The following is a 14,508-nucleotide window of genomic DNA, read 5'->3' on the forward strand; positions in this document are numbered from 1 at the left end:
ATGAGAAAAAAATCACCACCATGTCTGTTAATAATGAAATCTCCATTTGATTTTATTAAGTGGAGTGGATTGCTAATCTCTGATCAGCAGAAGTTTGGATTTTTCTCTTAGGGAAAGTAGATTATAGCTCTCTATATATTATTTTGATAATAATTTTTTACATTATTAAGATTGATACCTACCATTAGGAAAGGACAGCAACAGTTATGTGTATATGAAAGTGACAGCAAAATGGAATTTGACTGGTAGCAGCTTTAAAACTAACATACTAATATGTGGCTTTAAATAGCAAATTCAACAGAAACCTGCTTTTCAGAGGTCTATTACGTCTGAGATAAATAATACTTAAATATTAATACTTTATCACAACTAGCTTTATTAATAGTATTAAAACTTGAAGGGTTTTTTAAAAAGTGAAAGAAATGGCTGCATAACTAATACTTAAGTTTGACATGTGTTCAGAAGTCTAGTGTAGCAGTAAAGATACTAACTTTTCCTTCAGTTTCCCCAGTTGGCAAATGTTTTGCTTTAGACAGTGAATTTTAAAGTAAAAAACAAATAAATACCCGCAGCTTGTAGTTACTTTTGGTCTCAAGATGTTTGCTTAATGTGAGTTTGCCTGCAGATGGTTCAAAGTTCCCATGTCTAAGCTTCTTACTAAGGTAACTGTCAAGTTTATTTCCTTTGGCTTAGTATTGTTCATCCCTTTTGCCAGAAGGGCATATCTCTTGTATATTTAGGCATCTGTTAGCTTCCTAATGGCTTAGTCTAACTTTGTCTGACTACTTATGAATATGCTTTGGAAACCTGGAGGCAACGTGTTGCTGCCACCTCGTGATCTGAACTAGTTTCCAGTTGGCATGAAGTGCAGTTTAAAGTGTTATGCAAGTTAACTGCATCAAGCCTGAATTAGGCTACTCTCTCCTTGACTTTTTTTGGCAGGGGTAAGGGCAGCAGCTTTTGCGTTCTCAGCAGGAGTCCTGAACTGGTAGCCTCCTGATTCTAATGGCAGGCATTGATGACAATCGATTATAATAGAGAGCATCCAATGTTTTAGTTACGTGATTGTAACTACTAACATGCTAACCTTCAGGCCAGAGAGACCATCAGTTTAAAATCTAATTGTCACTGGTGTTTATTTACAACCTTCTTAAAACAGCTAATGGAATCTAACCACTTTAAGCTTTGTTCGTTGGATCCTGGTATGCTTATTTTTGTTGGCTCACTGCAGTAAATTGGAAAAAATAATTACTGAGTTTTCAAAGTAATGCAGCAAAATACAGTGCCACACAGCTAACAAAATTTGTTTATTCTAGTGATTTTTTTTTTTTTTCCAAGAAATACTAGTAATGTTAAGATTAAAGGGGAAGGAAACTATTGGCAGGTCTGTCTAGAGCAGTACTTTTGACAATATGTGCAGAGCACTAAGTTTTAGCTTATTGCTTTTACTTGAGTAGAGAATTTAAAAAGGAGTGTTTCTTTAACCAAGTAATTTTACTTTAGAAACTCTTGTGCACTATTACTACAAGTTACTGCAAATAATTTGTCACTAAAAGTAGTGATGTTACATAACAGAATTATTGTTGCTTCTTTTAGTGTTAGTTGTGACAATGACAACTGAAGTTGGCTCAGAGACTGAAGTAAAGAAGGATTCTGATCAGCTGGGACCAGAGAAAGCCAAGGACAAGCCTGAAGAAGCATCAGAGACTCTAGAAAATCAAAAGTCCAAGGAAACATTCTCTGAAGAAGCTAAAGATTCTTCCTCTGTCCCAGCACCAACTAGCCAAAGTAGTCCAAGTAGCCAGAAGAAGGAAAAAACTTCACCTGAAAGCAAGGGTATTTCTCGTTTCCTTCCCCCCTGGCTTAAGAAACAAAAATCTTACACCTTGGCAGAGCCCAAAGATGAGACCAAGAAGAGGATAGGGGAACCAATAGCTGAAGGAAGTGAATGCCAAACACCAGAGGGGGTGTCTCAGCCAAAAAAGAGCTTAGAAGTATTAGTGGCTGAAAATCGGCAAAATGCTAAAGCAGATGACAAAGAAGAAAATCACTCTGTTAGTAGTGCTGAAACACAGGTACGTGTGGAAAGGCTAAGAGATGATTTGGAGCAATTTTACTGAAACCTGATTCATGATTTCTGTAATTCATGTAAAGTTTTGTTAGATCATATCGGGGAAAAAATGACAGCTACTATCTGCCTTCTTTAATGTAGTTGGGTTGGTATGAGAAGCATACCTGGTTTTAAAGGTTCCCACTCTGTGGCAGTTCTTTTTCACTCCAGTTAATAAAAAAAAAAAAACAAAACTTCACGCTTTGGCAAAGGAACTTTTAACCTGCATCATTGTGGTAGAAACGAGCAGGGATCAGAGTAGAAGCTTCTTAAAGTCAGCTTTGCCTCTGCAGCTGTTGGATCACATAAATACTTCCTTAGTGACTTAACCACAACAAATAGCAAACAGATTATCTCTGAGTCCTTATAATCTCAATTTTTGTTATCCTTTACCTAGAAACCGTGCTTGTAGTCACTGTCCTTACTGATTCATTCTAAGAGGTTGGTGATGAGTGCCAAGCCTAATGCCACCTACTGCAGTGCTCCAGAGTCTTGCTTTTTGAGAAGTTGCATGCCAGTTCTTAACACTCAAATCTCACATTCTATGGAGGTGAAGGTGATTAAGGGCATAAAGAATCTTTCACATGCGGAGGGGCTGAAAGAACTGATACTGTTCAGCCTGGAGAATAGAAGGGTCAAAGAGAATCTTATCAATGTATATAAAATACCTGAAGTGAAGGAATGAAAAGGAGCCAGGCTTTTCTCAGTGGTATGCAGTTCAGTGACAAAAGGCAAGGGATATAAACAAAAACCGTGAAATTCCATCTCAAATCACAAAAAAGTCTCGTTTACCCTGATGATGAGGCAAACACTGAAACAGGTTGTCCAGAGTCTCCATATGTGAAGATACTCAAAACCCAACTGGGTATGGTCCTGGGCAGACTGCTGTAGGTGGACCTCAAGAGGTCCTAGGGCTGTAAGACTAGATCATCTCAAGATATTCCTTCCAACCTCAAACATCCTGTCATTTGGTGTAACCTGACTTTCATAATTGCTTGGGTTTTAGTTTTGTATATATCCTGGAGCTTAGATTTTTTTTCTGTTAGGGGAAAAAAAAGCCAGTAAAACATTAGAAATATTATCTCGTTTTAAATAAAATAAAACCAAACCCTCAAACCAGGAAAGGACCTTCTGTGGTTTGAGAGCAGGAATATCTGGTCCCCAAAGGAAGACCTTAATGCTTACACTGGTTATTGTGCTTCCCGTATGTGCATAACTTTAATGAAAGCTTTATGAACAAATTAAAAATACCCAGCTTCCTGAGTTTATTTTTTTAATTGGTTTTTGTATAGCCTGCCAAAGAAGATGGTAAAGAAACAAAAGTAGAGCAAGTTGCAGAGGAAAAGGAAGAAAAACCGGAAGGAAAAGAAAAAAAGGAGACAAAAGAAGTGCAGACAGCTGAAACTAAACCAGAAAACATTCCTCAGAAGTCTCCCAAGAAAATTAAAACTGTGGAGTGTAAAGTGATGCTTCTGGATGGCATGGAGTACAGCTGTGACCTAGAGGTAAGAGATCAAGTTTCTATAAGAACTCTTTTTTTTGATATTTTAAATCTATCATGATTCAGTTAAGTTGGTTGGCAAGAAATAAGTTTGATTATTTGTAATAAATGAGAATTTTCTGTAAGAACAGAAGCAAAATTAACTAAGGAGGGGGAGAAAGTGGAGTAGAAACAGCTTATTTTATATGTTCATTGGAATAATTTATGGGACATGAGCAGTGCTGACTGCAATTTTATAGATGAATTCATGTTCTTAAATACATGGAGAACTCTTTATACTCTGTTACTTTACCAAAATAATAAAGTCTCAGAAAGCTGCTTCAACTGGTAATTGAAATACCAGTCCATGATCTCTTCAGTGGATCCTAGTAGATCACTTTTTGATGCTGATCTTTTCTTTAGTCTCCCTTTAGTAATATTTAGTGTTTGGGTAAATATTTTAGTTCTGCCTTTACAAAGTAACATAAATTATACGAGATTTAAAAAGAAAATAAACAAAACCTCTGCAGTCTAAGCACAAAGCTGGAAGCCCAGTTTACCTCAGTTGACTTTCTAGTAATACAGTTTTTAGTTTGGAGCAATTTCCATGGCTGAGACATTCCTGATGCCTCTTCCAGTCTTTTCTGTACACTGTAGATGAACTTCATTATATTTTATTTGTGTTAGAGGCAATTCTTTAAATGTACTTGTTAATAAGGAAGTAAAACTGAAAAATACATTGTTTACATTGCTGTTATTTTACAGACTGTTTTTGCTAGAACCCTGTATTTTTCTAACTGCCATCTTAAACTTTCATGATAAATCAAATAATTATAGCTGTATTTTGCCATTGTAGAAATATAATTCAGGAATTCTAAGCACGTTAGTCTAAATTATTAACAGTTATATAACGCACATTGCACGCATACTCTGTCAAATAAAAACTGATGGCAGTGCCCATGGTATTAACATTAAATTATTATTAAGGAAAACTGAAAAAGTGCAAATGGAGAAACAACATAATTCAGTATAAAATATTTGTCATATTTTTGAGGGAAACTTTTTTTGTATGTCTTAGGTTCTCAAAATTGATAGTTTTATATGTGGTCCTTCTAGCAAGGTGACAAATTCTGACTTTTTTTGCTTGCAGGAAAAAGCAATTCCATAAAGTCTCATATGTTTTTCACTATTGTCCAAATGACGATTTTTCTTTAGCTTTTTTGAGTAAGACAATAAATTTCTAAATAATGAAAAACTTCCTTAGGCTTGTCACGCTTGTCCAATTGGAAGACTGCAGTTTGATATTTTATACTTTTTGGTACTACAGATTAATTCAGGCATATTAACCCTAACAGTCCCTGTTAAACAGTTTCTAAAATGGCAGCTCTCTTCTGTAACTGCTCATTGAATTTAGTGATCTAGGCCAGTTCTTTGGTCTGACACCTATCTTTTTATTTCCCTCTGTTTTCCTTCATTTAAAAAAGTAAGTATAGGTTCAGGTAGTAGCTCTCTTCGTGTGTCTCAGTTCTGGCTTTTTTTTTTGTTTTTCCTAAACTTTAATTTCCATTCTTTTTCCTGTCTATCTTGTTTTTCATTTTTCTTGAAAGAACAAAATAATCTCTGACAATAGGGTGTGTGCTTAGGAAAAAACTGCAATTTCAGTAGACCAGAAATTGCTCTCTAAGCTTCTACCCACGTGATAGTTAGATTTCTATCCAGCTTATCTTCCCTTTTGCTTTTTGAGCTTCATATAGTTCTAGACATATTTGTGGCTGCATTTCTTTAGCTCCAGTGCTTTAAAACACTTCAACATAATTAATTTTTTGATAACATGAGTTTTGAATTTTGGATATGGAAATAGTTGGACCTTTTTTCATACAGCGTCTTGTACAAAAACAGCCTCCCCATTCCTCCCAGTTGAAGCTGGTTTTGTTCTTTATTTTGCCAAGTGGCATGTTTGGTACAAATTGAATTGGGCTAATTTTTCAAAGTTGACTGGTTATAGAAAGTATATTATTCAAACTTAAAAAAAAAGTTCAACAAAATGCTAGTGAGCTTCTATAGAATGCATTAAATGATTGTATTGGAAAAGAAGTTACAGGTTTTAGTTAAGGTTCTGTTTAACAGAAGAAGTTTACCTGGGATTACTTTTTAAAAGTGTGTTATCCCTGAGATTTAGACTTAGCAGCAAAAGCTGTATAGAGGTTGGTCTGGACCAGGTTCTCTATGCCTCACTAGATGTTTTTAGAAATTTAGTATTTATCAAGAGACAACCTGATATCATAGAATACTAATTTGTTGAAAACCGAGTTCAGCTATAGTCCTTATCACTTGAATTCTGTATTACGAAGCTGAGATAAGTAAAGGGATTAATATAAGTGAATAGGTGAAGTCCTGTGGTTGTGATATGACTGAAGTCAGTTTGTGTATGTGGAGTTACTTGTTTTCTGCCGTCGCTACCACAGATTGGTTTTTGTAATAGTTCCGATACTGCTCAAGAATCTTTTTAGAGTTGGCAGTTGAGAGCTGTGTGATACCATGTGTGGCAGTGGCTTTGTTTTTAACTGAAGGAGTATGAGAGAAAATTTGTGTATGTTTTGTATATTGATAATTACAGAGTTCTTTTTTGCAGCCACCTAGTCTTGTTTGAAAATAGTATTATTTCTTCTGGCTTGTTTTTGCGTGTCTTTTGTGTTGCCCAGGGCATGCCTAACATGGTTGATGTTTGGCTTCCAACATAAAGTGCATCCCAGGTATTTCTCCATTTTGAGGGTTACTTTGTAAATTAATTTATTACTTCTGAGAGTAATCTGTTTGTTCTCTTCTCCTTAGAACTCTTTATTTTGCCTTATTAGGTTTTCTGACTGGTATCAACTTGCTAGTTTGAATTTTAAGTCCATAGTTGGGGTTTTTTTTTTCCACAGAACTGTTTAAGCAAGTATTTCAGTCTCTGTTGTGATGATTTCCTTCAGGTGTTGTTGTGTTTTTTTTTCTCATCTACTTTTACTTTGCTTTTGTAGATATAAATTTGAAGGACCTGGTTTGTAGTATTTTTCTTCAGTGTAGCTTCTCCACATACACTACTCCACTCTTGCCAAGAAAAGTCCATGAACTGTTAGTGTAATGAAACTAAGCCTTGTACCAGGTGAAATGTATTCCTCAGTTCATTGTAATTTGAAATTCTCATAGTGTTTCATGGTCTTTGATTTCTCAGCCAATTCTATCATCAGCATCTCTGCATTGATGTATTGGGATAGTTGATAAAATGGATCTCTCTGGCCTTTTACTTCTATCTTGGCTGCTTGCTCTGAAGAATTAAAAAATTTAAGTGGAAGTTGTGTTATGTACTTGCATGCCAGCCACTCTTCAAACATGCTTTATTTTGGGGGTTAGGAACCTGAAAGTTTTGTAAGGAAGCAAAATAACCTCAATTGGATTGTTATATTTAAGCTCTGTAGCTTTTACTCTAAAATATATAAAATTCCTTAAGTCCACAGGTTCCATATTAACATAATAGTTTTATTTTCTGTGTTCTGTAGCTTTAAAGATGTCCAAAGTTCTTTCTCTTTAGAAAACTTCTGAAGTGCATCACAAAAATAGTATTTAAGTATTCTGTTAAAGTAGATGAGTTACAGGTACACAACATATGCATACATAGAACATAAGCAATTAATTAAATTATTTCAGCACTATAATTGTAAGTCTTAGAGATCATACTCTTCAGAGTAATGTGTGAATGCTGGGAGAGGAGGAAGGAGGACAAAACTATTGTTTGAATAGTTCTGGAGGAGCATGACTTGAAACAACTTTCACAGGCTGTTAACTGTTAAGAAATTTCAGTTATATTTTACTACTTTCTTTAAAGAGAGTTCAGTTCACTTACACTCGTATGTTATTATTCCTGTATCAGATTTGTCAAAGTATGTGAGTATGAAAGACAGTGGTATTTGCCAAAAATAGTGAAAGACTGAATCTTTGTGAAATTACAGAACCTTTATATTAAAGATTCTGTAAGAACCTTTATATTAAGGGATAAAATAACTTCATGATTCAGTAGTGTAGTATTTGTGAGATGTAATGGCAGTTGAGTTTTAATAGTTTGAGTGAGTAGCCTGTTGGAATGTTTGAGATTTCTAGAAGCAGTTTTTAACTTCTGTATGAAAGACAGTGCACAGTGCAAGTGACATAATTTTGACCTACTGCTTTCCTGGTAACTGACATCTGTGGGAGCACATATAAGTTGTTTCAGAGTGATCCACATGTGCCTCTTGCTTTCATGATAGCGGAATCAGCTTGCTTTTTCTTTTTCTGTGGTTTCTTAGGTAGTTGAGAGGAAATTTTGTCTTATCTGGAATCTGAGGTAAACATTTGTTCAGATTTTCTGCTTTAAGCGTAGTCTGGGGTTTAGTAGATAACACAATTTAAGCAAACAAAAGAGTGCTAACTGCATAATGATTCTTAGTTAGAAGTAAATGAAGATCCTGTTGGGTTTGTTTACTGCATTCAGTCAGTGGTCTAATTAAATATTTATAACAGAAGGCATTTAAAGGTTGCCAGCATTGACCGCATTTATGCACGTATGAACAAGTGAAATGAATTGGAGTTGACATAGTTTCTGTGGTTACTTACAGTTTGCTAATACAAAGTAAAAATATGCTTCCTTAGTGTACAGTGATCAGTGTTTAACCCTGAATTAAGGAAAGTACGAATGAAATTCAGGGTTGGTTTCTGCCGTGGCCTGAGAGAAGAGTAGCAGCACTAAGTTTGTCCTTGGAAGCTGAATGGCACAAGAAGCTTTCCACTGCAAGGACAGCTCCTACTTGGGGCGTATTTAAAGCTCATTTGATGGACTGAAATCCTACCTCAGCTGTTGGGGAACAGATGCCATCTCCTCAAATGAGAAAAGGCACCAACACCTAGAAGTGTCAGAAGATAAAAGGCCTTTTTAGGCTGTATAGCAGTGGAAAGACCAATGGAATGCCTTTTTGAGGAACGTTGAAGAGTTTGCTGCTGTCATCCCCTGCAGAGCCAGGAGCAACAGCTGTAAGAAATGGGATGCACAAATGTTGCTTAGGGGATCGCAGTGCTTTGGAACACCCACTGGTGTCCTGCCAGGCAAGGGAAGGTTTCTTGCCCTCAAGTTAGATCAGGCTGGGGGAGTTTTGCTGCTCTTGGAAACATCTCTGAGAGACTCCAGGTTGAAGAAGAATTGGGACTGGGCATCTCCTGAGGAGCATGACCAGCCAGTGAGATGAGGAGTCAGGTCTATCCAGGAAAGCAGCTCTACAGTGCAGGCCCCAAGACTTCCAGGAGACAGGGTCAGAGACAGGCATACCTACAACATTGCTCAGGCATGGACTGAGACTTGTCTTCTGGGCCCTTAGGGTGGGGGTCCCAGGATAGGCTGCGATCAGCCATTGAGGCCTGTGACCTCCAGGACTCCAGGCACTGCTCTCCCAGTTTACACTTGTGTTCTTACATATACTTCTGGCGTTACTCTGTCAAAGGCTCAGAATTCAGCGCTTGTTCTTGTTAAATTTCATCCCGTTAAATCATAGCCCAGTGCTCCAATGTATCTAGATACCTCTTGTCCTTTGAGAGAGTCAGCAGCACCACCCAGTTTGGTATCATCAGCAAACTTGCTAATGGTGCATTCAGCTCCTGCATGTACAGATCATTGATAAATGCATTGAACAGGACTGGTAGCTGTGTTTATTTTGTATTTGTAGCTGGCAACTCTTTTATAGCCAAACAGATCCATGATACCTTATTCCAGTTCCCAACTGGGTAACAATTTGGATTCTGTATGTCTGCTGTGACTGCTTTGCTCTTGTTTGCCCCTCTTGTGAGAAGGAAGTAAACAACAAACTTTGTTACTTCTAGTTTTATGAAGTGGTGGCAACTGCGATGTCTAAATAGACTTTTGGAATGTGTACTGGAATAACTTTGTCATCTTTTAAACTACTGGCTCTGCAAGCCTGTCCTCACTGCTTGGACTGTTTGTATAGCTAGGCTGAATACGCTCACATTCTTGCAGGACCTGGGAATGGACGTATGCTTTTACTGCCATTTTATGTTAGAATCAGGACTAAGGAGATTTCCTTATTTTCAGTGCTTATGTCTGCTGTGCTGTATCCACAAGCATATATGTGTGAGTATACCTATGCATAAAGGCTTATCTATACATATATAAGGTTAGCAATTATCATTTTACATGTTGTAACTCCCACTTGACATATCGAAGAGCTAGTAGAAACAGAAAGAGAATCCCACTGAAAAGCTATGCAAACCATGATGTTGACTTTCTTAAAGTCCCCTGCTCTTCTATGAAAAAGTTTCTAACTTCTGAAATGACTGGATCACAGCGGTTGTCTTCTCTACTATCAGTTCTTCTTCAGAGACGCTCTCCTAGGAGCATGTTTTTTTTCCAGAAAAATTATATGTTACCATCTATTTTAAACTATGTAGCAATGCCTGTTTCCCAAAGGGATTGCAAAGAAATTTCACTTGAAAAGATTGTTTTTTCAAATTAAATACCCCTGCAGATTTTTAAAACTATATAACTATATGTAAAAAACAAACTAGGAGTCTTTTAATTTTATAAGAAGGATTTTATAATGAGAACTGTTGCTGATACTGATAGGCTTCTTATGCTTTCGAATTCACAACAGTTCTATAAATGTCATTTTCTGATGCTGTAACATCTTTGTATCATACCATTATTTAGAATGTAGACTAACATAACTTGGCCTTCATGACATGGTGATGTTTTTTCTTACATGGACTTAGAAGCTATAAAAACCTTTAAAGATACAGTGTTTATTGCCAGTGTATCAGAGTTCTGTTGACTATAACTACATAAGAAACTGCAATATTTTGCTGTTAAATTTGAAATGTATTTCCTGTAAATTTGGCCAGTTTGTTTCTGTATGCCGAAAGAGTTCATATTAGCTATGGGTTTTAGTTTATGAACTATATAAAGCTACATAATTAGCAACTCGCTCCATATATGGACTTAATGATAGCATACATTATTTCTGCACTAATCTCTACATTTCCTTTACTGAAATACCTATACCTGGAACTTGCCTTTGCAATGTGTGATGACTGATGTGCACAGTGATTTAGGAAGAAAAACGATACATGCATCTGAGCAGGCTAAGGTTCTTTAATCCCTCTCAAACTTTTCCTGCTTTCAAATCAGTTCTTTATATTTCTGATTTTTTTTATTAAGCTGAAGGTAAGGCTCTCAAGAAAACAAAGTGGTTACTTCAGACTCTTGTGGGAAATAGCCATGTCTCTTTGAAGAGTAAAATTTTTCAGAGTACCAAACAGAGCTAAGATTCCTAGCTCCCCATTTCAAAAGTGACTCTGACTTCTAACTTCCACTGCTATACTTCGATGCTTGTGCTACTAAATGTGTTCATTTTATGAGTTTGTGTCCTGGGTTAAGCAGTAGCAGTCAGTTTTTCTCCTTCTTAATAGCTGGTGCTGCGCTGTGTTTTGACTTTCCACCTGGGAACAGAGCTGATAACAATGATGTTTTAGTTTGACCAAGGACTTTCTGAGCCTCATGCTCTGCCAGGGAGGAGGGAGGCCGGGAGGAAGCAGAGACAGGACACCTGACCCAAACTGACCAAAGAGGTATTCCATACCACAGCATGTCATGCCCAGGAGGTAACTGGGAGTTAGCCGGAAGGGCTGGGAGACTGCAGGGCTGGAGGAGGTATCAGTCGGGTTGGGGGGGGAGGAGAGGGGCAAGTTATCGGTCAGCTGGTGCTGAGGTGTTGTATTCTCTTCCCTTGTTATTTCCCTTATCATTATTATTATTGGTGATAGCAGTAGTGATTTGTGTTATACCTTAGTTACTAAACTGTTCTTACCTCATGCCGTGGGAGTTGCATTCTTTTGATTCTCCTTCCCATCCCTCTGGGAGTAGGGGGAGGGCAAAAAGGGGGGGAGTGAGTGAATGAGCTGTCTGGCTGGGTTTAAACCACGACAGTTTGTCTTTGAAAATTTTCTGATCTCCAGGACTGTAATGTTTGCTGAACAATGCGATCTTGAATAAATAAAGGCTTAGTTTCTTGGGGAATAAGGCAACAATGCTTTCAGTATTTGCTCAGTGCATGCCTCCTTTTCTCTCCCTTCCTCCCCTCCTGGCCTTACTGCTTTGTGCAGTGGAGCTGAGCTGCAGGCCAGTGGGGCAGAGCTGGGGCATATTGTGAGCGTGCTGCCACTGTCTGTGGGGGACAATGGCTGCAGTGTCACAAGGGCCTACACAGGGGTACTTGATGGCGTTTCTGTGGAATTGCAATGGTGCTTGGCATTTACTGAAATCTGTAGGATGAGCAAATGCAAAAATTCCTTTAAGTTGCCAGGCCTCTGAAAATGCCATGTTGAGGCCTCATTGATAAATGCCCCGAACAGCAGAACAGTCATGAAGGAGTTGGTTCAAACTGGGAGACTGCATGCCATTCATGTTCAAATTTTAACTGTGGAAAGAAATTCTCATCTACCCCATCAGCGTGTGCTGTGGGCCATCTGCTCTAAAACTTCCATCTCCTGCCACCTTCCGTTTCCAGTACAACAAATCTTTTCCCTCATGCCTGGCCCACAGAACTCGGGCTTGAGCCTGTTTTTCATTAGCAGCACTAGGGAGTTATGGGATGCCCTTAATTACATTCTCATTTCCAAGGACAGGAAGAACAGGTAAAGCTTCAGGACTAATTGCCATTTGCTTAAGCTGTATTAATACTAAGCTACAGCAAGTAGCCTTTTAACAGTGTGTTAAAATGATGATTACTTTTCAGTTACTCTTATAAAGTGGCAGACTACAATATTGAAGCTAACCTCAAACAAAAAAAATGATTTTTTTTTTGTATTCTTTTGTTATTAACTACCACAAATATTTTTAGGAAGAATAAACTTCCTGAAGGCTAGTTTTTATTTTTGAGTACCTACTGAATTTATTGGGTACTGAGAGAGTTTATAAATCTGCAGGTAGAAGGCAACCCTCATGTCTAGCTGTCTATATTGCAGAGGTTTTGAGGTGCAGAACATGTTGCTTATGTTCTGCTGACACTTGTATGCTTCTTTGGCAGGTCTGATCACTGACTTTTAGTGGTTCGATTGTTCGTTTTGCCTCTTGAAGGTGATAGCATGCTTTATTTTCCTTGGGAGCTCATATCATGTGATTCGTAAAAGTCATCGAGATGAATGCCAAAATGCCATAAATGCAAAATTTAACAGAAATTAGCACCATAGGAAGTACATTAATTTTTAGAAAATAACAGTATAGAAAAAGTTGGCTCACGTGAAGGAATCTTACATTATTTAAAAAAAAGAGATCCAGAAAAACTGAAAGCTATTTATGGTGCACACTTTATGGTGCAAAATATTTGAATCAATGTAGGTACTGAATTTTCCTTGTGCATTCAAGCTGGTTTTTTTGTTGTTGTTGTTTTTTAATTTTTTTTATTAATTTAAAAAAAATTGAAATTCCTTTATATTTGTCAGTGATATATATACACCTTTCAAAATATGGTGAAAAAAAGTATCATAAGAAAGCTGTGGCTGTGTAATCTATTTTATTGATATTTTGAATTTTCCTAATACCATCAAATAACAGTACCCGTAATTAAGAATTTTACTGATTTACTGATAGTAACTTTTTCCTTTACTTTTTATTCTTTCAGAAAAGAGCAAAAGGCCAAGTGCTGTTTGACAAAGTATGTGAACATCTCAATTTACTGGAAAAGGACTATTTTGGGCTGCTGTTTTATGAGAATTCAGAGCAGAAGGTAAGCCTGTATAAGGGGTTTGCTTGTTTTTTGTTTTTCTAAGTTCAGTAGTTTAGTGAGATATTAAATTACAAACATTGGAGTAAACGATTGTGAAGTGCTAGTCTGCTAATTTTACAAATGAATATTGTTTTGATATGATTTCATTCAAAAGGATCTCTTAAATACCATTTGATAACTTATTTTCAGTTTTCTTTTGCACTTGCTTACATGTTGAATGGTCGAGTACACATAGATTGTTGAGCTGAGAAAAATCTTAAATCAGTCAGTGGCATGCATTCCGTTAATTACCAAAAGCTAATTTAGATTTTCTCAGCATCTGGACATTTACAGTCAGCTATGGGCTGGCTGCCACTTTGTCCGTGAAGTAAAGATATACCAGAGGTTATATATTCCCTCATAAAGTAAACGGACTAGTAATTACACGTTGAAGTGGAAAAATTGTATTTCTTTTTAGTCTCCATATTGTAGCAGGAAACATCGTTACATGAGTACTATGCGTGGTCTGGAAGGTTTTGCTTTTTTCTGCCATCTTTCTCAACTCACTGTTGTGTTTGAAATGCAGTCTAATTTAGTGGTCTGAATAGATCTGAATCTCTGACCCACTTCCATTCAAATATAGTAGTTTTCCAGACTTGCTTTGCTGCAAGCATTAAGCAAAATACTCAATTCCTCTCTGTTAAAGATACCCATATATAAAATGGGCTTGATGTATTTTTTACATGGGTATTTTATTTTTTGTCTTGATTTGTAAACCATTTATAGAAATCTGAAATTCTTTGATGTAACAATGAAAAGCATGTCAGTTGATCTTCAAAATAATTATTGTGGTTTAAATATCATAATTATTATTTGTTATTATCACATGTTGTCCCTTTAGTAGTGCTGCTCATTATTGAAAATCTATACTGTATACACACAGCAAAGTAACATAAAAGAGCAGTCTGATCTCTGACAAGAAAGGAAAAGTCTAATAGCAGACCTGGGATCCTTGAGCTGAACCAGGACATAGCCCACTTGAGCAGATCCTACAAGGTGGAATAGGGAGCCTTTGGCTTTTGAAAGTGCAGCAGGAAAGTCTGGATTGGCGTAGGTTTTTTTTAAATTTTATTTTATTT

The 14,508-nt window shown here is 36.9% G+C and overlaps 1 protein-coding gene across 17 annotated transcripts in view; it reads left to right on the plus strand.

The window, feature by feature from the left end:
• EPB41L2 (erythrocyte membrane protein band 4.1 like 2) overlaps positions 1-14,508 on the plus strand; it is a 94,853-nt gene that overhangs the window by 34,344 nt on the left and 46,001 nt on the right. For all 17 annotated transcript variants that reach the window (XM_057408404.1, XM_057408505.1, XM_057408420.1 and 14 more), the window contains 3 exons: positions 1,597-2,075; positions 3,403-3,615; positions 13,286-13,390. In XM_057408404.1, the coding sequence (XP_057264387.1) occupies positions 1,611-2,075; positions 3,403-3,615; positions 13,286-13,390 (783 nt within the window). In that variant the 5' untranslated portion in view covers positions 1,597-1,610. The remainder of the gene's footprint in view (positions 1-1,596; positions 2,076-3,402; positions 3,616-13,285; positions 13,391-14,508) is intronic.

Source organism: Pezoporus wallicus, unplaced genomic scaffold (assembly GCF_028554395.1).
Source record: "Pezoporus wallicus isolate ANWC-B61680 ecotype Strahan unplaced genomic scaffold, APGP_CSIRO_Pwel_v1 contig_3817, whole genome shotgun sequence".
In the NCBI taxonomy this organism is placed as follows: domain Eukaryota; kingdom Metazoa; phylum Chordata; class Aves; order Psittaciformes; family Psittacidae; genus Pezoporus; species Pezoporus wallicus.